The sequence below is a fragment of the Polypterus senegalus genome, chromosome 4 (genome assembly GCF_016835505.1).
Source record: "Polypterus senegalus isolate Bchr_013 chromosome 4, ASM1683550v1, whole genome shotgun sequence".
Classification (NCBI taxonomy): Eukaryota; Metazoa; Chordata; class Cladistia; order Polypteriformes; family Polypteridae; genus Polypterus; species Polypterus senegalus.
In genome coordinates, this window is record NC_053157.1 from 251945555 (window position 1) to 251971936 (window position 26382).

Consider the following 26382-nt stretch of genomic DNA (forward strand, 5'->3'; position numbering starts at 1 on the left):
CCAGTACACTCCAATCGTCATCTGATGTCTCCAGTTTAGTGTCAAAATGAATTTCACAGGATGGGTGTGGAGAAGCTCTTATGTGACTGAATTTGGGGAGTAGAATTCAGGGCGAGTGCTGATGTCAGGGTCCCCATTAAAATTGGGTTTGATTTAATCTTTGAGTAGCAAATGAGGTGTGAGTGTCATTGTGAGGTGCAGTGACCCCTCAGATCTATACATAGCAGTCTGACCAGCAGGGGCCACTGTTGATTTACAACTACATTTACATTCCTACTAAAATGTCATCTAACCTTAACCTAAGGCCCAATTCTGGACAATCATAATCTGGCTAAACTAAAATCACACAAACTGTTGCACTTTCCATGTCTTTGTCAGGCACACTGCAGACTGGTAAAACTAACTGACCAAGCTTTATTTATTTAATTAATTTTATTTAATAACACGTTGATCCTCCTTTATCTACCACAACCTCCACCAAACATTTCATTTTCTTACTTATAAGACCTGTGTAATCTTTGGGATGACTTATGGACCATCCCTCCCTACAAACCTGTTTCACTTCCTCAGTATTTCTGGTTGCCCAGCTCTCTTCAGGTCACACTGCAGCATCTCAAAGGGGTTACGGTCAGGACTCTGACTTGGTCTAACTTTTTTATCAGCCATTCTTTAGTTGATGTTCTTGTGTCTTGCTGCATCATCCAGCCTCTCTTAGGCTTGAGGTCATGGACTGCTGCCCTTACATTTCTTGATATTGAAATGACTTTTGAATTCTTTGTTCCCTTATTATTTGTGTTGTGTCCTGGCCCTGAATTAACAAAGCAGACCCAATCCATGATTCTCTCTTCTACTTTGTGTTGCAGTTGGGATGAGGCTTTGGTGTTAATGTGCAGTGCCCTCTTTCACCAAACCTAGCATTGTTCATTTGTGCCAAAAAGATCAACTTTTGTCTCTTCTGTCCATTTAACATTGTCCAAGGATCATTGTGAAACATCCAGGTGGTCCTGAACAAACTTAAGATTTGCTGCAATTTTTTTTTTTTTTTTTTTTGACAGCAGTGTTTCCTTTTCCTGGAGTTCATCCATGAACACCATTCTTGTTAGTGGCTTTCTGATGGTGGGCACATAAACAAAGACTTTCACATTCTGTAGACCTGTCACTGTTATCCTTGGGTTCTATTGCACCTCTTTCAGGTTTGCCTTTTGTGCTGTTGGAGTGATTGTTACATCATGGACTCTCCTAGGGAGTAACTGCAGTCCTGAATTTCCTCCATTTGTAGACATTTTATCTTACCGTGGATTGATGAGCAACCAGGTCTTTAGCAATGCTTGTGTAGCCTTTTACAGCTTCATGCATTTCTACGATGAGTCTTCTAAGGTCCTGTGGCATTTGTTTGAATTGAGGTGAGGTTCACACTAACCACTTTAACTTGAAAAGATCAGAGTTATCAGTTGCCAGGCTTATAATTTCACCCCTTTATTGAAACAACGTACATGTACTGAATTTAGCTTTAGGAGAAGTCACTAGCACTGAGGGTCTGTTACCTTGTCCAGCCTGTACTGTCTAATGACGACTCAATGTGCTTAATAACAGCATGGAAAGTAGAACAGTTTGTGTGTTATTAGTTTAGTCAAATTCTGTTTCTATGAATTGTGACTTAGATGAAGATCAGAGCACATTTCAGTAAAAATCAAATCCATGGAAATCTAAAGGGGTCACTTACTTTGTTGTGCTAAAATACATATATTAAAGGCTGGGACATCAATAACTGCTGTGTCCCCTGAATGTCACCTGTTAGGTAGGACAAACACGTGGACCGGCTGGAGCAACACAAATGAAAGACTTTATAAAGGCCTCAGTATAAAGAGCTATTGACAGACATGTGTACGAGTGACAAAGGTAACTAGACTGCTGTCCCCTCACCAAACATTTATTGCCCTCAATTGGTCGCTCAAACATAGCTGAGTCAGCTGACTAACTTCACCATTATATATTTATTTATATTACATATTTTTGTTTTCTTATTGTGTCTTTTATTTTTCTATTCTTTATTATGTAAAGCACTTTGAGCTACTTTTTGCATGAAAATGTGCTATATAAATAAATGTTGTTGTTGTTGTTGTACCATCACTGTCAACATTTAAAGTACCCACCACATGTCATACCTTTGAACACTTTTATCTAACCCTAATTCACAATTCCCTCAGGACCCCTGAATATGCTGCATGTCTCCTGACGTCAGTCTGTATAAACAGGCAGATTAAGGTCCTGGTTGACCACCTGTATTACAGGCCTAAGCAGCAGGTGGAGACTGACGGGGGTTAAAAGGTAGTGAAAGAAGCAGAGAAGGAGTGAGGGGTGATAGTGAGACAGGAGACTGTCAGAGGGACAAAGGGCAAGATGAACAACCTCAAGGAGCTCAGTGAATCATGTGAGTGTGCTGCTTGTGTGTCTGTGCCACTGTAAGATAACCTGAATAAATAAAGAATTGAGATTTGTTCATCTTGTCTGACCTTTTTTTCTTTGACTTGGCACACTCCAATTGCCGTCCTGTGATCACAGATTGTATTCCTTGTTGCTCAAGTCCGTGTCCTGATGTGTGACTGACACCTAAATCTTTGTGCAAATACAACATGCAGTGCAAACAGACAAGACAATGTGCAGTAAACTGACCCGACAACGGTAGGACAAGTTCTAGGCAGATCAGTTCTAACTGGATCAGTAACAGCTTAACAGCAGACGAGACATTACTGTGTTAAATAGGTGAAATATAAGAAGATAACAAATGTACATCAAAAATTTAATAACTGTTTATCACTCATAAAGAGCAATGTGTACATTTGATTTAGAAGTTTTCAAATGCGCAAATAGTTTAAACGTAACAGTTCAGAGTTCAACATCGAGTAGTGGGAGGTGCTCAGATATTAAGGAGTCAGACAGCAGGGTGTAAGAAACTGTCACACAGTCTGGATGATCTGACTCGGATACTGTAATACCATCTGCTAGACGTCAGGAGCTCAAAGAGCCCATGTGCTGGGTGTGAGGGGTCAGCCACAATGCTGGACACCTTGTGAAGGTTGTGTATGTATTATAGGTGTCTTGTATGGAGTGCAGAGACACACCGATGAAGTCCGTCCTCAGCTGTTCTAGCAGTCCTCTGTAGTAACTTGTGATCTGCAGCACTACAGTCCACATACCACACCATGATGGAGCTGATCAGCACATTAACACATTCATGTGTGTGCTTAGCAAAGTGGATTAAGTTTGATCAGTGAAAGAGTGGCGCTATATAATAAGGACTGATTTACAAGGCTGTGGATAGGAAGAGAAATAAGCCATTAGTGGAGTGCAGGGTCATGAGTATACCTGGAAGACCACAGGAAAGACAGCAAACAACTGAGAAAAGGAGGCCTGTACTTGGTAGGGTTCACTCACACACAAACACACACACATACACACACACACACATGGATGTCATCTGGGACAATTACAATATGCCAATATATAATCAGGGTCATACTTTTATAATCCTTGTGTTTATAATAAATTTTAAATTGGCCTGAGTGTGTGTGTGTGTGTTCACCTTGTGATGGACTGGGACCCACTCCAGGGGTTGTTCCTGCCTCCCCCCAATGGTTACTGAGATAGGCTCCAGTTTCCCGATGGCCCTGCACTGTGTAAGCAGGTTGAATAATGAATGAATGGATGGATGGATGGATGGATGGATGGATTATTCTGTTTCATAAAATGAGGTGCATTGTTTACGTTAATGGGAGTCTAACAGCTGGGAACTTCAACTACAGAGAAAGGTAAGGAAAATAAAGTGTGAGCTTTAGTGATAATAAAATTAAATCCTGGCATTGACACAACTGGTTATGAGTTATTAGACAGATTAACATCAATCAATTGGTTCTTCTCCTCCTAACATTCTTATAACTTTGATACGCTAGAAAAGAGAACTTACTATGGCATGGACATTTTGATTAATAAAGAGCACCAGCATGAGTAGAATGAATCCTCAGTTTAACAGATCGCTGTCTCGGTCTGCTGAAGGCTGCCAGGCCATCACATTGCAAATCTGCGTATGGTGATTTATGTGTTGTGTTTTATTTTAATTTTATTTCATTTGTAAATGTGTACTGAGCTCTGAGTCTGTCTAAAGTGGAATGCAGTGTTTAATAAATAAAAAAGAAATACTGACGTGAATTACACTTTAGCAGACCCCCCTGTGACAGGTCATCTCTTCTCTCACTTTGTGGTCTTCACTCTCTAAGCTCCTGTCTCACATTAACTGTTCACCCTCAGTGTCTCCTCAGATGTTCTCTCTGTGAGCTCTCAGCTTTCTCTTGAAATCTCCTCCTCCTCTTCCTCCTCACTGACCACAAACTTTCACTTTGGTTTCCTCACAAGTCACTTCCTTGTTTATCTGACTGATTCTCTCTGCCTGCCTCTCCTCAGATTGACGATGGCTGAAGCCCAGCTGTTTGTATCACAGGACGAGTTCATCTGCTCGGTGTGTCAGGACACCCTGACTGACCCCGTCACCATCCCCTGTGGACACAATTTCTGTCTGACGTGCCTCATGGACTACTGGGATCAGAGCCAAGCGTGCAGCTGTCCTCATTGCAGACATGTCTTCATGCTGAGACCGGAACTGAAGATAAACACTCTGCTGAATGAAGTCATCAAGAAACTAAAGAAGACGACACTCAGTCCTCCTCCATCTCAGAATTATGCTAGCCCTGGAGAAATGGAGTGTGACTTCTGTACTGGGATGAAGTTCAGAGCGGTGAAGTCCTGTCTAACCTGCATGGCCTCCTACTGTCAGACTCACCTGCAGCCTCACTATGAAATAGCGGCCTGGACGGGACACAAGCTGGTTGATCCTGGAATAAATCTGAAGGAGAAACTCTGTGAGAAACATCAGAAAAGTCTGGAGATGTTTTGTAAAACTGACGAGACGTGTATCTGCATGATGTGTGGAATGACTGAACACAACAGTCATGAAAAGGTCGAGCTGAAGACGGAAAGAGAAGAAAAACAGGTGAGTGGAGTTTAACGTTTAGTGGAAGCTAGATAAAAAAGGAGTTAAGAGATACATAAATGTAGTTTGTCAGAGAAATCTATTCCTTCATGTTGAGGAGTCTGAATTTGCTTGTGTAGGACAGCAGGGAGCTGGAGCCTATCTTGGTGAGACTGGGTGGAAGACATGAAACAGTCCAGGATGAGATACCCAGTGTGATCCATGGACAGTCGAGTGGGCTGAGTGCTCTCATTAAACTGAGTGGAGGTTCTTTATGTTCTGATCACTTGTGTCTCGAGTACCTCAGGCCTCTTTAAGTTCCGAGATTTTATCCTTCTTGAGAACTTGAATGATAATAGCTTCCTTAAAGCAGTCCGGGACTTTGCCCAGTATCAGAGAATATTAAATATGTCAGTAAAGACAGGGGCTTACTGGTCTAAGAGTCGCAAGTGGGACTCCTCAGGGCCTGCTGCCGTCCTGATATTCCATTTCCTCAAAGGGTTTTTGTACCTCCAGGGTGGGGTGGAGAGGAATGACTTGGGGGGAGGGAAGCTGAAGAAGGTGAATTGCACTTGAGAGGGACCGAGTCCAAGCAGGGGACACCCAGCAATAAAACTCATTCAGCTGATTAGCTAAAATGAAGGAGAATGAGGCCTGGGAGCTCTTCTGCCTTGGATTTGTATGTTTTTACCAGAGAACCCCACACTGCCTGCCTATTACTGCTAAAGCTTTTCTCCAGCTGATCTTTAGAAGTGACTTTTGCAGCTCTCAGAACTTTATTAAACTGCCGCTTTGCAGAGTTATATTCATCCCTGTTTCCAGACCTGTGTGCCTGGACCTTAGCAGCTCTGAGAACCTTCGGCTCCTTGGTGAACCACAGCTTATCATTGGTGTATCTCACAATGGACTTCTTAGGGAGACACACATCTTCACAGAAGGAGATGTAAGATGTTACAATTCTGCATATTCATCTCTGCTGCTACACCAGCCTTCCATGACTTTCCAAACCATGGAGCCTAAACAGTCCATCAGCCTTTCAACAGTCTCAGGAGTTCATCTGCAGCTAAGAGTCCGGGTGGGCTTTAATGGTTCCACTTTCTGTTTACAGCTGGTGTGATGCCCGGGTGCGTACCCCGACACAGACAGGCAGGACACGGGTTCAGCACACAACACACACTTTTATTTACAGCGGGTAACACTTTTCTCTGCTCCCCACAGTACACAATGCAGTACAGCAAAGCACCACCACAGTCCCTTTGCCACCCTTTCAATCCTCCACACAGGCTCTGTCCTCTTCCTCCTGGTGTTGGCGACTGGCACCTATTTATATGCAACCCGGAAGGACTCCAGGTGCCCAATGAGCTTCTTCTGACAGCACATCCGGGTGTGGCAGAAGTGCTGCCAAATACGGCCCTGCAAATGTCCATGTGCCCCCTGACGTTGGCCATTGGCCCCAACAGGGTTGAGCTTCTATGCTAGTGGCCTGAGGCCCTTCTGGAAACCAAGTGAGCTGCCCCCTCAGTTGCTCCGTGGGAGAAACTGTCCTGGGAGTACTCTCTCCCCCAGGCCATTCATAAGGGTAAGGGCACCGACTGTCCACCACACTGGGAACAAATCATGGCGTGGTCAGAGTGACCAAGAGGTGCACAGGAGAAATGGTAAAATGCCCCTTTAATGTCGGTGTAAAAGTGATCCAATGTTCTGCCCTCACATGTGGGCCAGTTGTTCAGCTGGTGGTATCTGGGCAGATCGTCTTTCATGTTATTGAAGTGAAAATCCGTCATAATGAAAATGAAAGAACTGGGGAATTAATTTTCCAAATCATGAATGTTATCAGCTAGCAACAAGAAAGAATCAAAGCTCAGAGTGATTGTGGATCATTTCTGGTTCCGGATGAGAGTACACTGTGTGCGATTTGGCTGCCGCTTCTCACCAGTGTCTTTTTGCTCTGTTTTGCTTTGTTGCTGCTACTACATCCTCTGCATTGCTCGTGCTTTTTATGTTTTATGGATGGATTGTCACCGGATTTATACTGGTCCATTGGTAAAGTTTTATTCCGTTCGCTTCCTATATTCCACAAGCCCTCTTCCCTGTACTCTCCCTGAGTCAGCATGGTTGATGAGTAAGTCTTTTCTTTCTTAGTTGACTAGGATTAGGACTTTCTTAGCTGACTTTGTTTTCTGCTCAGTTGAAGTTAGTTGATGGGTTCTGGCTAACGTGGTGGTAGCTGTTACTGCTTTTTCTGAAGATGATTATCTACTCTACAACACAATTATGCGCGTACCGTATGCACTCCAGACTGGATACGGTGACTTACGGCTTATGCATGGAGCTTGGCATTGCTTGTCTGCGGTATATACGCCGCTCCTCTCTGCATCATTTTTATATCACCTCTGCCACCACCGACACTATTTCCATGATTTGGTCTGTCAGACCTGTTTTTTCAAAAAGACAATCTGCAGGACGATGGAGTAGGCAGACGAATTGGCTGAGACACCTGCCACAAATGCTGGACTAGAGTAACCAAGTATTACAATCTGACTTAACTCTCCACTGTGTGCTCTTGAACTGCAGATCAGTAACCAATAAAAGTACTTTCCTTAACGACTTATCAACTTCTAAAAAACTGGGCATGCTGTTTCTTGTAGAAACGTGGAAAAATCCAGGGGCCTCATGTATAACGCCGTGCATAGAACTCGCACTATAACATGGCGTAAGCAAAAAGCCGAAATGTGTTTACGCACAGAAAAATCCAGTTGCAAGAAACGGTGCGTACTCCAACTTCCACGTTCTTCCGCTACATAAATCCCGATTAGCGTGAAAACTAACGCTCGTGCACGCGCTTTATGTAACGCCCCAACTCCTCCCAGAATTACGCCTCTTTGAATATGCAAATCAATATAAATCGCCCTTAAGCTCAGCCTTCTGCGAAAAGACAATGGGAAAAGCACGGGGGAAAATATAACAATTTCAGTGAATACCAAGTGGAAACAAAGGAAAAACATACTATTTGTTTAATTAAACCGTGGTATAATCAACAAAAGGAAGTTGATCGAGTGACATAGCGTGTTGGAGAAACTTGAAAGCTCAGATATCAGTTGCCGTGAAAAGGCATGTCGTAGCCCACCGTCTGAGTGTCATATGAAAGCTTATTAGGGTACAGAGAAAAAAAAGGCACACAGTGGGGGAAAAAAGCACGAAATGTCAACTTCAATCTCGACATTTCCACTTTAATCACGTAGTTTATTTTGTCTTTAAAGTAGAACATCATAAACTTCATCTTAAAATCGTTTAATTAACCAGTTTCTCAAATCACATCGTAATTAAAGTAGCACGTTAAATGCTTTATTTTGTATTTGATCTTCTATGTGCTCTGTGTGTGTGAATCACTACTTGCTTCTTAATCCGGCTCTCTTCCTCCGACCGTACACAAAATCCATTACATTCGTGATATTACAGCTCTCTGAATAACTAAATACTGAGATGTATACGTGATATCATTTTCATGATGATAGGAGTTAAAGCATGTTATTAAACATGTTTCACTTCGATTAAATAATTTATTGCAGCAGTACTCAGGGGCGGCTCTAGGCTTGTGGTGGCACTGGGCAGAGGAAGAATCGGTGTCTCCTTCACCCGCCAATGTCAATATGGTATCTTATGCACGGTGGATGGCCACGTCCATTGCAGACACTGCATAGCAGCCTCGTGCTCATGACACAAGCATTTAACTTTTGCCGAAGTTTGTCTCTGTGTTTGTAGCTGTGTTGTTATTTTATCTTTCTGTTTTATATTCAATATATATTGGCGTGGCCGCCCCAAGAGTCCTTGCTTTTCTTTCCCCAAGTAACCGATCGCCACACAATGTGCTCTGTAATAGACGTTAAGCCATCTGTAAGCTTAGCGCGATTCTTCAAAACGTTTAAAGAACATTGAAATATCTTTGTGGTACATGTTTAATTATTCTATCCTTCACGACACTCCCAGTGAAGAATATAGATTATTTAAATGAAGTTAAAGTTTTATCTGTATAATTTAATAAACATATTTTGCTGCATTTCACCTTAAAAATGATATCGTCATCATATGTAAATACACGCTTTATAAAGTGGCTCAGGTTGTGCGATATTATAACTATAGTGCCAGTTTACAGTGAGGTGATTGTACTTATAAGTACAAACAGTTCTACAAGGAGCATTTGATTGAGTGCATTTAAAGTTCTTGGGATGAAACTGTTTCTGAACCGCGAGGTCCGTACAGGAATGGCTTTAAAACGTTTTGCAGTGGCCGAGACAGCGTGTCCTTAATGCCGTATACCGATAATTCTCTTTCCGATCAGCTGCTGCTGTGATTCACACTCAGATACAGTGATATAAATACTCCGAGTGGTGCAGTGAGAGTAATATGGAAAAAGATGATCCGCTGTGGCAACTCCTAACGGGAGGAGCTGAAAGAAGAAGAAGAAGAAGTAGAAGTGAGGGTAACAACACTAAAGCAGTTCTGGTATTTGGAATACTATGGCTGTTCCTGGACCATTATATTGTTACAAGTTAATTACAATCAGATGCATTACACTAATAAACAATATGCGGTTAGTTTCTGTGTATTTATAAAGCGCGTCATGAAAATAAAGAGTAACCACACAGTAACAGTAGCATTGCTTTGACGCTGGGTGCTGCCAGTCTGCAAAACCGAGCGGAGAACTTGCGTATGTCAAGGTATGAGGTACCGTGGAAAAGTGCGTGGCTTTACGCCAAGTGTAGGTTTTATACATCGCGATTTGAACGTGGAAAATTTCTTACGCAACATTTCTGTGCGTACGCACCATTTATACATGAGGTCCCAGGTGATTATTTACAACTAAATCTGGTTACCCCGCTGGCTACAGTTACCTGTCTAAACCTCATCTGATAGGCCGGGGTGGTGGATTCAGCGTGATTATCTTAAAGCAACCACTGTTGATTTTCACAACATTATGTCCTTTGAATACCTGGTTGTTAAAATCACTTGGAAGGCTTCACTGCACTTTGCATTAATCTACAGACCTCCTAAGCTTAAACTGGATTTTTTCCTCTCAACTTTATGAAATACTCATTCTTCTCTGTGGCTTGTCTACTGTTGTTATTTTACTTGTTGACCTTAATATTCATGTGAATTCTGACTGTCAATCTGCTTGTGAGCTACTTTTCAGTACTAGATTGTTTCAGTTTTGTGCAGCATGTTGGTTTTTCAACCCATGCTAAGGGCCATATTCTGGATCTTGTATGTTCCACTGGTCTGCAGAATGTCTGTAAATCTGGTACTGTTATTGGTATCTCCAATCATAAGCTGATTGAATTTAACTTCACTTATCCTCTCCTAAAATAAGTCTAAAATCTAAAATAACCTATCGTAATATCAAGAACATTGATCAGTTATCCTTCTCTATGTCTGTTGGTGCTTCCTGTCTCCTGATGTTTCTGGGTTGTCTTGCCCTATGAAGATTTTATCTCTATATAATTCCACATTGCCACAAGTCTTGGATCATTCTGCACCTATTAAATCCTTGAGTGTTCTTACTATCTGGTCATCTCCATGGTATACAGCAGAATTGCATACCATGAAACAAACTGGTCGCCATTTGGAAAGGCTCTGGAAGAAGACTGGTCTGGCTATTCACGCCCTGTCTTACACTGAACACCTGAAGGAATACAGATGCACCTTATCTGCTGCATGTTCAAAGTAATATTCCACTCTTATTGACTTTGGTACTTGTCGCCCTGGATCTCTTTCTAATACATTTAACAGACTTTGTCAACCTGCTGGTAAAAATCCTTATTTCTCTGTTGAGCACTGTAATCTACTTCTAGACTATTTTCAGTCAAAATTATGACTATATATCAGATTTTCTCTGCTAACCACTCCTCTTCTCTGTCGACTGATTATACTTCTAAATCTACATTTATTCGCAAATTCGCAAGAAAAAATCTATTATTAATTTCAAACTTCTGTTAAAATGCATATTTTCAATGAGTATTTTTCTTCTGTAATTTCTACTGTCTTGTTTAAGTGTGTATTGAATTGTAAAGTGTTCTTGAGTGTATGAAAGGCGCTACATAAATAAAACTTGAAAGTAAAACTGAAAGGCAGATTGTCGGCGTGAAGCACGAAAGCTTCCTCATCTCCAGCACACCTGAGCGCCAGACTGCGTACCACAGTACCGCCTGGTGAAGTGGGATTGACGGGCGCCATTCCTGTAGGCAGATGGGGACAACTTCTGCGGTAAATCTCCCTCAAACAAACAAAAAGAAGAAAAAATCAGATGGAACTAAGGCCTGTATGTTCAAAAGTTCTTCACAAGTAAAAGTAATTCTTGGAGTCAACAAAAAACACAAACCAACCACTCAATATACACAGAGAATGAGCGCACCAGAATCTTCCACCGGCACTCCCCTGTGTGGCGGAAGTGTCGGCTACGCACTCGGAAGCGCTCCGTGTGTCACCTATTCTCTTCCCCCCATCATTTCCAGGTGTGGCAGAAGTGCTGAGGTCCAGGGCTCCCAAGGCATCGGGCGTCCCTGGAAGAGACCACGCCCCTACAGGGTTGAGCCTCAAAGCCATGTACCTGTGGTCCCCATAGAAACCAGTGTGGTTGCCCCACATGGTCTGAGGTGGGCGTAAGCCACCTGAGACAATATATATATATATATATATATATATATATATATATATATATATATATATATATATATATATATATATATATATATATTGTATTAGCATACAGTGCATCCGGAAAGTATTCACAGAGCATCACTTTTTCCACATTTTGTTATGTTACAGCCTTATTCCAAATGGATTAAATTCATTTTTTTCCTCAGAATTCTACACACAACACCCCATAATGACAACGCAAAAAAAAGTTTACTTGAGGTTTTTGCAGATTTATTAAAAATAAAAAAAATGAGAAAGCACATGTAAATAAATATTCACTGCCTTTGCCATGAAGCTCCAAATTGAGCTCAGGTGCATCCTGTTTCCCCTGATCATCCTTGAGGTGTTTCATTGGAGTCCACCTGTGGTCAATTCAGTTGATTGGACATGATTTGAAAGGCACACACCTGTCTTTAGAAGGTCCCACAGTTGACAGTTCATGTCAGAGCACAAACCAAGCATGAAGTCAAAGGAATTGTCTGTAGACCTCTGAGACAGGATTGTCTCGAGGCACAAATCTGGGGAAGGTTACAGAAACATGTCTGCTGCTTTGAAGGTCCCAATGAGCACAGTGGCCTCCATCATCCGTAAGTGGAAGAAGTTCGAATCCACCAGGACTCTTTCTAGAGCTGGCCGGCCATCTAAACTGAGCGATCGGTGGAGAAGGGCCTTAGTGAAGGAGGTGAACAAGAACCCGATGGTCACTCTGTCAGAGCTCCAGAGGTCCACAGTGGAGAGAGGAGAACCTTCCAGAAGGACACCCATCTCTGCAGAAATCCACCAATCAGGCCTGTATGGTAGAGTGGCCAGACGGAAGCCACTCCTTAGTAAAAGGCACATGGCAGCCCACCTGGAGTTTGCCAAAGGCACCTGAAGGACTCTCAGACCATGAGAAACAAAATTCTCTGGTCTGATGAGACAAAGATTAAACTCTTTGGTGTGAATGCCAGGCGTCACGTTTGGAGGAAACCAGGCACCGCTCATCACCAGGCCAATACCATCCCTACAGTGAAGCATGGTGGTGGCAGCATCATCCTGTGGGGCAGGAACTGGGAGACTAGTCAGGATAAAGGGAAAGATGACTGCAGCAATGTACAGAGACATCCTGGATGAAAACCTGCTCCAGAGCGCTTGTGACCTCAGACTGGGGCGACAGTTCATCTTTCAGCAGGACAACAACCCTAAGCACACAGCCAAGATGTCAAAGGAGTGGCTTCAGGACAACTCTGTGAATGTCCTTGAGTGGCCCAGCCAGAGCCCAGACTTGAATCCGATTGAACATCTCTGGAGAGATCTTAAAATGGCTGTGCACCAACGCTTCCCACCCAACTTGATGGAGCTTGAGAGGTGCTGCAAAGAGGAATGGGCGAAACTGGCCAAGGATAGGTGTGCCAAGCTTGTGGCATCACATTCAAAAAGACTTGAGGCTGGAATTGCTGCCAAAGGTGCATCGACAAAGTATTGAGCAAAGGCTGTGAATACTTATGGACATGGGATTTCTCAGTTTTTTTTATTTTTAATAAATTTGCAAAAACCTCAAGTAAACTTTTTTCACATTGTCATTATGCGGTGTTGTGTGTAGAATTCTGAGGAAAAAAATGAATTTAATCCATTTTAGAATAAGGCTGTAACATAACAAAATGTGGAAAAAGTGATGCGCGGTCAATACTTTCCGGATGTAGTGTATATTATTTTTTACTTTGTTGACTTTCATACTAATATCCACCCCAGCTTATCCCTTATTCTTGTTAACATCTCTGCCTGTTTCTTTTCATGAGTGTGTAACCCGGACTTCTTAAACTCCTGGTGAATGACTGACCCCTAACATGCTTGTGTAGGACAGCAGGGAGCTGGAGCCTATCTTGGTGAGACTGGGTGGAAGACATGAAACAGTCCAGGATGAGATACCCAGTGTGATCCATGGACAGTCGAGTGGGCTGAGTGCTCTCATTAAACTGAGTGGAGGTTCTTTATGTTCTGATCACTTGTGTCTCGAGTACCTCAGGCCTCTTTAAGTTCGAGATTTTATCCTTCTTGAGAACTTGAATGATAATAGCTTCCTTAAAGCAGTCCGGGACTTTGCCCAGTATCAGAGAATATTAAATATGTCAGTAAAGACAGGGGCTTACTGGTCTAAGAGTCGCAAGTGGGACTCCTCAGGGCCTGCTGCCGTCCTGATATTCCATTTCCTCAAAGGGTTTTTGTACCTCCAGGGTGGGGTGGAGAGGAATGACTTGGGGGGAGGGAAGCTGAAGAAGGTGAATTGCACTTGAGAGGGACCGAGTCCAAGCAGGGGACACCCAGCAATAAAACTCATTCAGCTGATTAGCTAAAATGAAGGAGAATGAGGCCTGGGAGCTCTTCTGCCTTGGATTTGTATGTTTTTACCAGAGAACCCCACACTGCCTGCCTATTACTGCTAAAGCTTTTCTCCAGCTGATCTTTAGAAGTGACTTTTGCAGCTCTCAGAACTTTATTAAACTGCCGCTTTGCAGAGTTATATTCATCCCTGTTTCCAGACCTGTGTGCCTGGACCTTAGCAGCTCTGAGAACCTTCGCTCCTTGGTGAACCACAGCTTATCATTGGTGTATCTCACAATGGACTTCTTAGGGAGACACACATCTTCACAGAAGGAGATGTAAGATGTTACAATTCTGCATATTCATCTCTGCTGCTACACCAGCCTTCCATGACTTTCCAAACCATGGAGCCTAAACAGTCCATCAGCCTTTCAACAGTCTCAGGAGTTCATCTGCAGCTAAGAGTCCGGGTGGGCTTTAATGGTTCCACTTTCTGTTTACAGCTGGTGTGATGCCCGGGTGCGTACCCCGACACAGACAGGCAGGACACGGGTTCAGCACACAACACACACTTTTATTTACAGCGGGTAACACTTTTCTCTGCTCCCCACAGTACACAATGCAGTACAGCAAAGCACCACCACAGTCCCTTTGCCACCCTTTCAATCCTCCACACAGGCTCTGTCCTCTTCCTCCTGGTGTTGGCGACTGGCACCTATTTATATGCAACCCGGAAGGACTCCAGGTGCCCAATGAGCTTCTTCTGACAGCACATCCGGGTGTGGCAGAAGTGCTGCCAAATACGGCCCTGCAAATGTCCATGTGCCCCCTGACGTTGGCCATTGGCCCCAACAGGGTTGAGCTTCTATGCTAGTGGCCTGAGGCCCTTCTGGAAACCAAGTGAGCTGCCCCCTCAGTTGCTCCGTGGGAGAAACTGTCCTGGGAGTACTCTCTCCCCCAGGCCATTCATAAGGGTAAGGGCACCGACTGTCCACCACACTGGGAACAAATCATGGCGTGGTCAGAGTGACCAAGAGGTGCACAGGAGAAATGGTAAAATGCCCCTTTAATGTCGGTGTAAAAGTGATCCAATGTTCTGCCCTCACATGTGGGCCAGTTGTTCAGCTGGTGGTATCTGGGCAGATCGTCTTTCATGTTATTGAAGTGAAAATCCGTCATAATGAAAATGAAAGAACTGGGGAATTAATTTTCCAAATCATGAATGTTATCAGCTAGCAACAAGAAAGAATCAAAGCTCAGAGTGATTGTGGATCATTTCTGGTTCCGGATGAGAGTACACTGTGTGCGATTTGGCTGCCGCTTCTCACCAGTGTCTTTTGCTCTGTTTTGCTTTGTTGCTGCTACTACATCCTCTGCATTGCTCGTGCTTTTTATGTTTTATGGATGGATTGTCACCGGATTTATACTGGTCCATTGGTAAAGTTTTATTCCGTTCGCTTCCTATATTCCACAAGCCCTCTTCCCTGTACTCTCCCTGAGTCAGCATGGTTGATGAGTAAGTCTTTTCTTTCTTAGTTGACTAGGATTAGGACTTTCTTAGCTGACTTTGTTTTCTGCTCAGTTGAAGTTAGTTGATGGGTTCTGGCTAACGTGGTGGTAGCTGTTACTGCTTTTTCTGAAGATGATTATCTACTCTACAACACAATTATGCGCGTGCGTATGCACTCCAGACTGGATACGGTGACTTACGGCTTATGCATGGAGCTTGGCATTGCTTGTCTGCGGTATATACGCCGCTCCTCTCTGCATCATTTTTATATCACCTCTGCCACCACCGACACTATTTCCATGATTTGGTCTGTCAGACCTGTTTTTTCAAAAAGACAATCTGCAGGACGATGGAGTAGGCAGACGAATTGGCTGAGACACCTGCCACAAATGCTGGACTAGAGTAACCAAGTATTACAATCTGACTTAACTCTCCACTGTGTGCTCTTGAACTGCAGATCAGTAACCAATAAAAGTACTTTCCTTAACGACTTATCAACTTCTAAAAAACTGGGCATGCTGTTTCTTGTAGAAACGTGGAAAAATCCAGGGGCCTCATGTATAACGCCGTGCATAGAACTCGCACTATAACATGGCGTAAGCAAAAAAGCCGAAATGTGTTTACGCACAGAAAAATCCAGTTGCAAGAAACGGTGCGTACTCCAACTTCCACGTTCTTCCGCTACATAAATCCCGATTAGCGTGAAAACTAACGCTCGTGCACGCGCTTTATGTAACGCCCCAACTCCTCCCAGAATTACGCCTCTTTGAATATGCAAATCAATATAAATCGCCCTTAAGCTCAGCCTTCTCTGAAAAGACAATGGGAAAAGCACGGGGGAAAATATAACAATTTCAGTGAATACCAAGTGGAAACAAAGGAAAAACATACTATTTGTTTAATTAAACCGTGGTATAATCAACAAAAGGAAGTTGATCGAGTGACATAGCGTGTTGGAGAAACTTGAAAGCTCAGATATCAGTTGCCGTGAAAAGGCATGTAAGCCCACCGTCTGAGTGTCATATGAAAGCTTATTAGGTACAGAGAAAAAAGGCACACAGTGGGGGAAAAAAGCACGAAATGTCAACTTCAATCTCGACATTTCCACTTTAATCACGTAGTTTATTTTGTCTTTAAAGTAGAACATCATAAACTTCATCTTAAAATCGTTTAATTAACCAGTTTCTCAAATCACATCGTAATTAAAGTAGCACGTTAAATGCTTTATTTTGTATTTGATCTTCTATGTGCTCTGTGTGTGTGAATCACTACTTGCTTCTTAATCCGGCTCTCTTCCTCCGACCGTACACAAAATCCATTACATTCGTGATATTACAGCTCTCTGAATAACTAAATACTGAGATGTATACGTGATATCATTTTCATGATGATAGGAGTTAAAGCATGTTATTAAACATGTTTCACTTCGATTAAATAATTTATTGCAGCAGTACTCAGGGGCGGCTCTAGGCTTGTGGTGGCACTGGGCAGAGGAAGAATCGGTGTCTCCTTCACCCGCCAATGTCAATATGGTATCTTATGCACGGTGGATGGCCACGTCCATTGCAGACACTGCATAGCAGCCTCGTGCTCATGACACAAGCATTTAACTTTTGCCGAAGTTTGTCTCTGTGTTTGTAGCTGTGTTGTTATTTTATCTTTCTGTTTTATATTCAATATATATTGGCGTGGCCGCCCCAAGAGTCCTTGCTTTTCTTTCCCCAAGTAACCGATCGCCACACAATGTGCTCTGTAATAGACGTTAAGCCATCTGTAAGCTTAGCGCCGATTCTTCAAAACGTTTAAAGAACATTGAAATATCTTTGTGGTACATGTTTAATTATTCTATCCTTCACGACACTCCCAGTGAAGAATATAGATTATTTAAATGAAGTTAAAGTTTTATCTGTATAATTTAATAAACATATTTTGCTGCATTTCACCTTAAAAATGATATCGTCATCATATGTAAATACACGCTTTATAAAGTGGCTCAGGTTGTGCGATATTATAACTATAGTGCCAGTTTACAGTGAGGTGATTGTACTTATAAGTACAAACAGTTCTACAAGGAGCATTTGATTGAGTGCATTTAAAGTTCTTGGGATGAAACTGTTTCTGAACCGCGAGGTCCGTACAGGAATGGCTTTAAAACGTTTTGCAGTGGCCGAGACAGCGTGTCCTTAATGCCGTATACCGATAATTCTCTTTCCGATCAGCTGCTGCTGTGATTCACACTCAGATACAGTGATATAAATACTCCGAGTGGTGCAGTGAGAGTAATATGGAAAAAGATGATCCGCTGTGGCAACTCCTAACGGGAGGAGCTGAAAGAAGAAGAAGAAGAAGTAGAAGTGAGGGTAACAACACTAAAGCAGTTCTGGTATTTGGAATACTATGGCTGTTCCCTGGACCATTATATTGTTACAAGTTAATTACAATCAGATGCATTACACTAATAAACAATATGCGGTTAGTTTCTGTGTATTTATAAAGCCGCGTCATGAAAATAAAGAGTAACCACACAGTAACAGTAGCATTGCTTTGACGCTGGGTGCTGCCAGTCTGCAAAACCGAGCGGAGAACTTGCGTATGTCAAGGTATGAGGTACCGTGGAAAAGTGCGTGGCTTTACGCCAAGTGTAGGTTTTATACATCGCGATTTGAACGTGGAAAATTTCTTACGCAACATTTCTGTGCGTACGCACCATTTATACATGAGGTCCCAGGTGATTATTTACAACTAAATCTGGTTACCCCGCTGGCTACAGTTACCTGTCTAAACCTCATCTGATAGGCCGGGGTGGTGGATTCAGCGTGATTATCTTAAAGCAACCACTGTTGATTTTCACAACATTATGTCCTTTGAATACCTGGTTGTTAAAATCACTTGGAAGGCTTCACTGCACTTTGCATTAATCTACAGACCTCCTAAGCTTAAACTGGATTTTTTCCTCTCAACTTTATGAAATACTCATTCTTCTCTGTGGCTTGTCTACTGTTGTTATTTTACTTGTTGACCTTAATATTCATGTGAATTCTGACTGTCAATCTGCTTGTGAGCTACTTTTCAGTACTAGATTGTTTCAGTTTTGTGCAGCATGTTGGTTTTTCAACCCATGCTAAGGGCCATATTCTGGATCTTGTATGTTCCACTGGTCTGCAGAATGTCTGTAAATCTGGTACTGTTATTGGTATCTCCAATCATAAGCTGATTGAATTTAACTTCACTTATCCTCTCCCTAAAATAAGTCTAAAATCTAAAATAACCTATCGTAATATCAAGAACATTGATCAGTTATCCTTCTCTATGTCTGTTGGTGCTTCCTGTCTCCTGATGTTTCTGGGTTGTCTTGCCCTATGAAGATTTTATCTCTATATAATTCCACATTGCCACAAGTCTTGGATCATTCTGCACCTATTAAATCCTTGAGTGTTCTTACTATCTGGTCATCTCCATGGTATACAGCAGAATTGCATACCATGAAACAAACTGGTCGCCATTTGGAAAGGCTCTGGAAGAAGACTGGTCTGGCTATTCACGCCCTGTCTTACACTGAACACCTGAAGGAATACAGATGCACCTTATCTGCTGCATGTTCAAAGTAATATTCCACTCTTATTGACTTTGGTACTTGTCGCCCTGGATCTCTTTCTAATACATTTAACAGACTTTGTCAACCTGCTGGTAAAAATCCTTATTTCTCTGTTGAGCACTGTAATCTACTTCTAGACTATTTTCAGTCAAAAATTATGACCATATATCAGAGATTCTCTGCTAACCACTCCTCTTCTCTGTCGACTGATTATACTTCTAAATCTACATTTATTCGCAAATTCGCAAGAAAAAATCTATTATTAATTTCAAACTTCTGTTAAAAATGCATATTTTCAATGAGTATTTTTCTTCTGTAATTTCTACTGTCTTGTTTAAGTGTGTATTGAATTGTAAAGTGTTCTTGAGTGTATGAAAGGCGCTACATAAATAAAACTTGAAAGTAAAACTGAAAGGCAGATTGTCGAGCGTGAAGCACGAAAGCTTCCTCATCTCCAGCACACCTGAGCGCCAGACTGCGTACCACAGTACCGCCTGGTGAAGTGGGATTGACGGGCGCCATTCCTGTAGGCAGATGGGGACAACTTCTGCGGTAAATCTCCCTCAAACAAACAAAAAGAAGAAAAAATCAGATGGAACTAAGGCCTGTATGTTCAAAAGTTCTTCACAAGTAAAAGTAATTCTTGAGTCAACAAAAACCACAAACCAACCACTCAATATACACAGAGAATGAGCGCACCAGAATCTTCCACCGGCACTCCCCTGTGTGGCGGAAGTGTCGGCTACGCACTCGGAAGCGCTCCGTGTGTCACCTATTCTCTTCCCCCCATCATTTCCAGGTGTGGCAGAAGTGCTGAGGTCCAGGGCTCCCAAGGCATCGGGGCGTCCCCTGGAAGAGACCACGCCCCCTACAGGGTTGAGCCTCAAAGCCATGTACCTGTGGTCCCCATAGAAACCAGTGTGGTTGCCCCCACATGGTCTGAGGTGGGCGTAAGCCACCTGAGACAATATATATATATATATATATATATATATATATATATATATATATATATATATATATATATATATATATATATATATATATGTATTAGCATACAGTGCATCCGGAAAGTATTCACAGAGCATCACTTTTCCACATTTTGTTATGTTACAGCCTTATTCCAAATGGATTAAATTCATTTTTTTCCTCAGAATTCTACACACAACACCCCATAATGACAACGCAAAAAAAAGTTTACTTGAGGTTTTTGCAGATTTATTAAAAATAAAAAAAATGAGAAAGCACATGTAAATAAATATTCACTGCCTTTGCCATGAAGCTCCAAATTGAGCTCAGGTGCATCCTGTTTCCCCTGATCATCCTTGAGGTGTTTCATTGGAGTCCACCTGTGGTCAATTCAGTTGATTGGACATGATTTGAAAGGCACACACCTGTCTTTAGAAGGTCCCACAGTTGACAGTTCATGTCAGAGCACAAACCAAGCATGAAGTCAAAGGAATTGTCTGTAGACCTCTGAGACAGGATTGTCTCGAGGCACAAATCTGGGGAAGGTTACAGAAACATGTCTGCTGCTTTGAAGGTCCCAATGAGCACAGTGGCCTCCATCATCCGTAAGTGGAAGAAGTTCAATCCACCAGGACTCTTTCTAGAGCTGGCGGCCATCTAAACTGAGCGATCGGTGGAGAAGGGCCTTAGTGAAGGAGGTGAACAAGAACCCGATGGTCACTCTGTCAGAGCTCCAGAGGTCCACAGTGGAGAGAGGAGAACCTTCCAGAAGGACACCCATCTCTGCAGAAATCCACCAATCAGGCCTGTATGGTAGAGTGGCCAGACGGAAGCCACTCCTTAGTAAAAGGCACATGGCAGCCCACCTGGAGTTTGCCAAAAGGCACCTGAAGGACTCTCAGACCATGAGAAACAAAATTCTCTGGTCTGATGAGACAAAGATTAAACTCTTTGGTGTGAATGCCAGGCGTCACGTTTGGAGGAAACCAGGCACCGCTCATCACCAGGCCAATACCATCCCTACAGTGAAGCATGGTGGTGGCAGCATCATCCTGTGGGGCAGGAACTGGGAGACTAGTCAGGATAAAGGGAAAGATGACTGCAGCAATGTACAGAGACATCCTGGATGAAAACCTGCTCCAGAGCGCTTGTGACCTCAGACTGGGGCGACAGTTCATCTTTCAGCAGGACAACAACCCTAAGCACACAGCCAAGATGTCAAAGGAGTGGCTTCAGGACAACTCTGTGAATGTCCTTGAGTGGCCCAGCCAGAGCCCAGACTTGAATCCGATTGAACATCTCTGGAGAGATCTTAAAATGGCTGTGCACCAACGCTTCCCACCCAACTTGATGGAGCTTGAGAGGTGCTGCAAAGAGGAATGGGCGAAACTGGCCAAGGATAGGTGTGCCAAGCTTGTGGCATCACATTCAAAAAGACTTGAGGCTGGAATTGCTGCCAAAGGTGCATCGACAAAGTATTGAGCAAAGGCTGTGAATACTTATGGACATGGGATTTCTCAGTTTTTTTTATTTTTAATAAATTTGCAAAAACCTCAAGTAAACTTTTTTCACATTGTCATTATGCGGTGTTGTGTGTAGAATTCTGAGGAAAAAAATGAATTTAATCCATTTTAGAATAAGGCTGTAACATAACAAAATGTGGAAAAAGTGATGCGCGGTCAATACTTTCCGGATGTAGTGTATATTATTTTTTACTTTGTTGACTTTCATACTAATATCCACCCCAGCTTATCCCTTATTCTTGTTAACATCTCTGCCTGTTTCTTTTCATGAGTGTGTAACCCCGGACTTCTTAAACTCCTGGTGAATGACTGACCCCCTAAACATCACTGCCCTGTGTTCCAGTGTAACCCGTGCCGGGGACTGCAGCTGCCATCTGATCTAAAAATCACCCTGATACCCCTTAGCCCTGTGACGCTCCACCTTAAACCAAATCTTATCCTCATGTTAAACTCTTTGATCTATCCAGTCTTCCCAGGAGTGGCTTGTGTCACATACAGCACTTCTGATAAGACCACCTTGTCTCCTCTTCTCCTAATCTTAGATCCTCCATATTTACACTTTTCTTACACAATTGCCAGCCTGCTCTCACTTTTGTCATTTACTGTGACGTTGACAATGACAACTGGATCTGCACCTCTCTGTAAAATAACCAAACCACTTGCTCATGGGGGGCTGGGCGGTCTCGTGGCCTGGAACCCCTGCAGATTTTATGTTTTTTCTCCAGCCGTCAGGAGATTTTTTGTTTTTTCTGTCCTCCCTGGCCATCAGACCTTACTCTTATTCTATGTCAATTAGTGTTGTCTTATTTTAATTCTTACTTTGTCTATTTTTTTCTTTTCTTCGTCATGTAAAGCACTTTGAGCTACATTATTTGTATGAAAATGTGCGACAGAAATAAATGTGATTGTTTTTGTTGTTGTTGACAAACAAGCCATTAAGCAGCCCACCATGTTGCACCTTATTTTCTCATTTTCATTATTGAATTCTAAGTATGTTTACTTTCACTTGCCTTCTTATTTATAAAATTAAAATTTAAATGTCGTCCAGTTTCTCTAAGGAGGGATCATGCACTGATACAGCACTGTTCTGCACCCACCAGCGTCAGTTATAATCCTCTTTGCTCCCATTTAGGGGTCACCACAGTGGATCATCCGTCTTCATCTCTCCCTGTCTTTCACATCATTTTCTGCCACACTGACTGCCTTCATGTCCTCCCTCACCACATCCATTAAACCTCTTCTTTGGCCTTCCTCTGTTTCTCTCGCCTGGCAGTTCCATCCCCAACATTCTTTTCCTGATGTACCCCTCATCTCTCCTCTGCTCAAATCATCTCAATCTCGCCTCTCTCACTTGGTCATCAATCTGTCATTCCAGCGTTGTCCCCCTGATATACTCGTTCCTAATCCTGGATACCCTCATTACTCCAAGTGACAATTGAAACATCCTCAACTCTGCCACTTCCAGCTCTGCCTCCTACCTTCTGGTCAGTGCCACCATCTCCAAGCCATACAGCATAGCTGATCTCACCACCATCTTGTAGACCTTCCCTTTGACTCTTGCAGATAGTCTTCTGTCACAAATCACTCCTGACACTCTTCGTCACCCAGTCCACCCTGCCTGCACTCTCTTCTTCACCTCTCTGCCACTCTCTCCATTGGTTTGGACTGTTGAACCCAAATATTTAAAATGTCTTACCTTCACCTTGTCTGCTCCTTGCTGTCGTACACTTCAGTTATAATGTTTTCTTTAAATATTACCATGAATTACTCATTCTTTTTATGGTTGGACTTATCTGAGCTCATTAAACTCCTCTTTAGATTTAATTTTTTTGCTTAATTTCTCAGACTGTCTTCTCTGCCTCAGTTATCTCTCTTGAATCCTAAAATGGCCAAACACTTGACAAAGTTCTCACAAGTCTGAACTCCACAATGGCCTTGTAGATCCGACACTTGTAGTTGTTATGTGTCCAAGTTCTCCTGGGTCTGCTAGCTTTTCTTCATCCAGCACAGTCCAGTCTTTTTATGAGTGAACATCTGATATCCTGGTATTCAATCCAATATCATCTAAACATCAAGGACTGACTCGTACACCAGTGAACCTTCAGACTATCTTCTTTATTTGACGCACTCTTCAAGCCCAAAGTCCATTTTGAATCGAACTGTTAAACTAAATCTTTATTTCAAATCTTTTGTATTATTATACTTATTTTATCAAATATTTGTGTGTAACCTACTGTGACATTATGAAGGCAAGTGTGACAGGAACAGTAAGTTGTGTCATGGAATGTAAAATAAATGTGTGCACTCAGAATGACACCGAAAGTGAATTCTGATGAGACCCCCATGTGTCCTCTTGTATTTCCAAACAGAAACAGATGGGGGCAACACTGAGTGAAATTAGGAGGAGACTTGAGAAGAAAGAGAAGAAAATGAAGGAGACGAGGAGGACAATAGAAATGATGAAGGTGAGTGAAACCAAGATAACACTTCATATGAAAGTAAGGAAAAAAAGTAAAAAGGTGTTTCTGGTGATGACATGTGAGGACAGGGAGATAGAGAAGGAGAGAAGATGGTTTATTGTGTCCTTCATGGCATTTCATTGCTGACAGCATTTCATGTATTAATCATTAGAAATTCAGACACCGACATCTTAACATCCTCAGGTTTCTCATTCCACCACTTAAAGATTACTTAACTCCCCCTAACAATAACTAATAAAGATTTTTGGTGCTGATGTTCTGATGTTGTGATATGCATTAAGCCTTCTAATCTATTTAACCCCATGTGTACCGGTGTGTGGGGGGCATAGGTGGAAATCCTGAGATGACCACTTTGTCAGTTCCGCTTCTCAGTTTTGCACTCAAATATTTGTCCTGCAGAACTGGCAGTCGGATCTCCATATTTCAAATGTACAATGACAACTAGACAAGCTTGATGATGACATTTGGATCCTTCACTGCTCAGACCAGGAGCCTATCCAGCAATCCATAAAGGTTTTCTATCTGCGTACCCAGAAGGAAACACAGCATGTGAAACTCTATGTATCTGGAGCAAAACTTCATCTCAATTTCCATAATACCTGAATCCCTGACTATGGCTACTTTTGGGGCTCCTCATCCCTGCCTACCATCTCAGAGATATCAGAGTCATTGTGCAGCTCTGGAAGGTACTGAAAACCGCTGAACACGTCCAGCTTTGGGGCTGATGATCCTGGACAGTGTGCACCTCATACCCTACACTTATGTCTGACTGTGACCCACCTGCACACTAACCTTCACCCCAATGACACTCGAGTGAGCTGTACAAATATACAGTAATTCACTGTGGCAGTTATTAGTAATAATGAAAAGTTAAATAAAGGAAATAGAAATGCAGTAACCTGGAATATAAAGACTCACAACTCTGAGGATGACAATTGAATACAGTTGGGTGAAGGTTAATAAGTAAAGACAAAATTAATGTAATTAAATTACAACAGATCAGCTTTTCTTCTGCTTCTTACTTCTCAACTCTCAATCCTAGGTTGACCAGGAGAGGCTCTTATAAAGACACACCTCTGTAACACTACCAGAGTCCTCACTGGACAATAGAGCTGTCCTGACAGTGACTCTCACAGATCATACAGAACTCCTTATTAAGATGGTACATTCCATACGGTCTAAAATGTGCCTTAAGAAGATATTGCAACCCAGAGTACCAAGGGTCTGCTACGGCCCTTATCCTAATTCAAATTATTCATCACTACATCAGAATACCAACAAATGTGTCTTAGGACTGCTGTTTTTTTTTAATTTGGTGACTCAATTTTATATTTTTCTCCTATCCAACTAGATCTCTGTGGAAGGAGTGATGGAGGAATATGAGAAGAGCTTCACTGCTCTGATACGGTGCATTGAGGAAGCCCACAAGAAACTGACTGAGAGGATCAGAGAACAAGAAAAGAGAGAAACGGAGAAGGTTGAAGGAGTCATGGAGCAACTGGAGAAGGAGATTGAGGAGCTGAAGAGAAGAGAAGATGAAATGAAGGAGCTTTCAGAGACCAAGGACCATCTCCACTTCCTGCAGGTGAGAGTGACACTTCACAGGGATTCTGATCAGACTGGGGTGTGTGAGACCAGAGAAACTTTAAAGTCAAATTCAAAAGATTTGAGGAGTTTTTACAAATGGCAAGAACAGGCCGTTCAGCCCAATTTCACATTTGCCTAATATTTCCACAATATATGCAGAACTCTCAAATTTCCTGCCTTTATCTACGGCCTTCAAACAACATCAAATGGTCTCCTGACAACCTCCCACCTCAATTTAACTGCACTGATCAATTTAACTCTTTTATGACCTTTTTTAATATGAAGATTGGAAATTTCCACCTGCAGCTGACTTCTCTTATAAACTCTGTACATGGAACATTTTATGATCCCCCTTCTTTTTCTTTTCTTACTATTTTTAAACTCCCAACTGTGGTTGAAATATCTGATATTATTAGAAATTCCAAGCGCTCTACCTGTCTGCTGGTTGCAGTTCCTACTGATTTCTCTTTCTTCTCTAATAACTAACATCATGCATTCTTCCCTTATCTCTGGTCTTGTTCCTTTATCTCTTACATTTGCTGTGATAACTCCAATTCTCAAGAAGTCTTGTGTGGATCCCTACAAATTAAATAATTATCATATAATCTCAAATGTACCTTTCCTTTAAAAAACACTTGATAAAACTGTTGCCATGTAGGATGACTCTCACCTTACTGACAACCATTTGTTTGAACAATTTC

At 42.3% G+C, this 26382-nt stretch overlaps 1 protein-coding gene across 1 annotated transcript in view; it reads left to right on the forward strand.

The window, feature by feature from the left end:
• Positions 1-4415: 4415 nt before the first annotated feature.
• The window catches only part of LOC120528461 (tripartite motif-containing protein 16-like), a 29880-nt gene continuing 7913 nt past the window's right edge, over positions 4416-26382 (forward strand). The window contains exons 1-3 of the mRNA XM_039752620.1: positions 4416-5044; positions 23984-24079; positions 25446-25679. Of these exons, the coding sequence (XP_039608554.1) occupies positions 4466-5044; positions 23984-24079; positions 25446-25679 (909 nt within the window). The 5' untranslated portion in view covers positions 4416-4465. The remainder of the gene's footprint in view (positions 5045-23983; positions 24080-25445; positions 25680-26382) is intronic.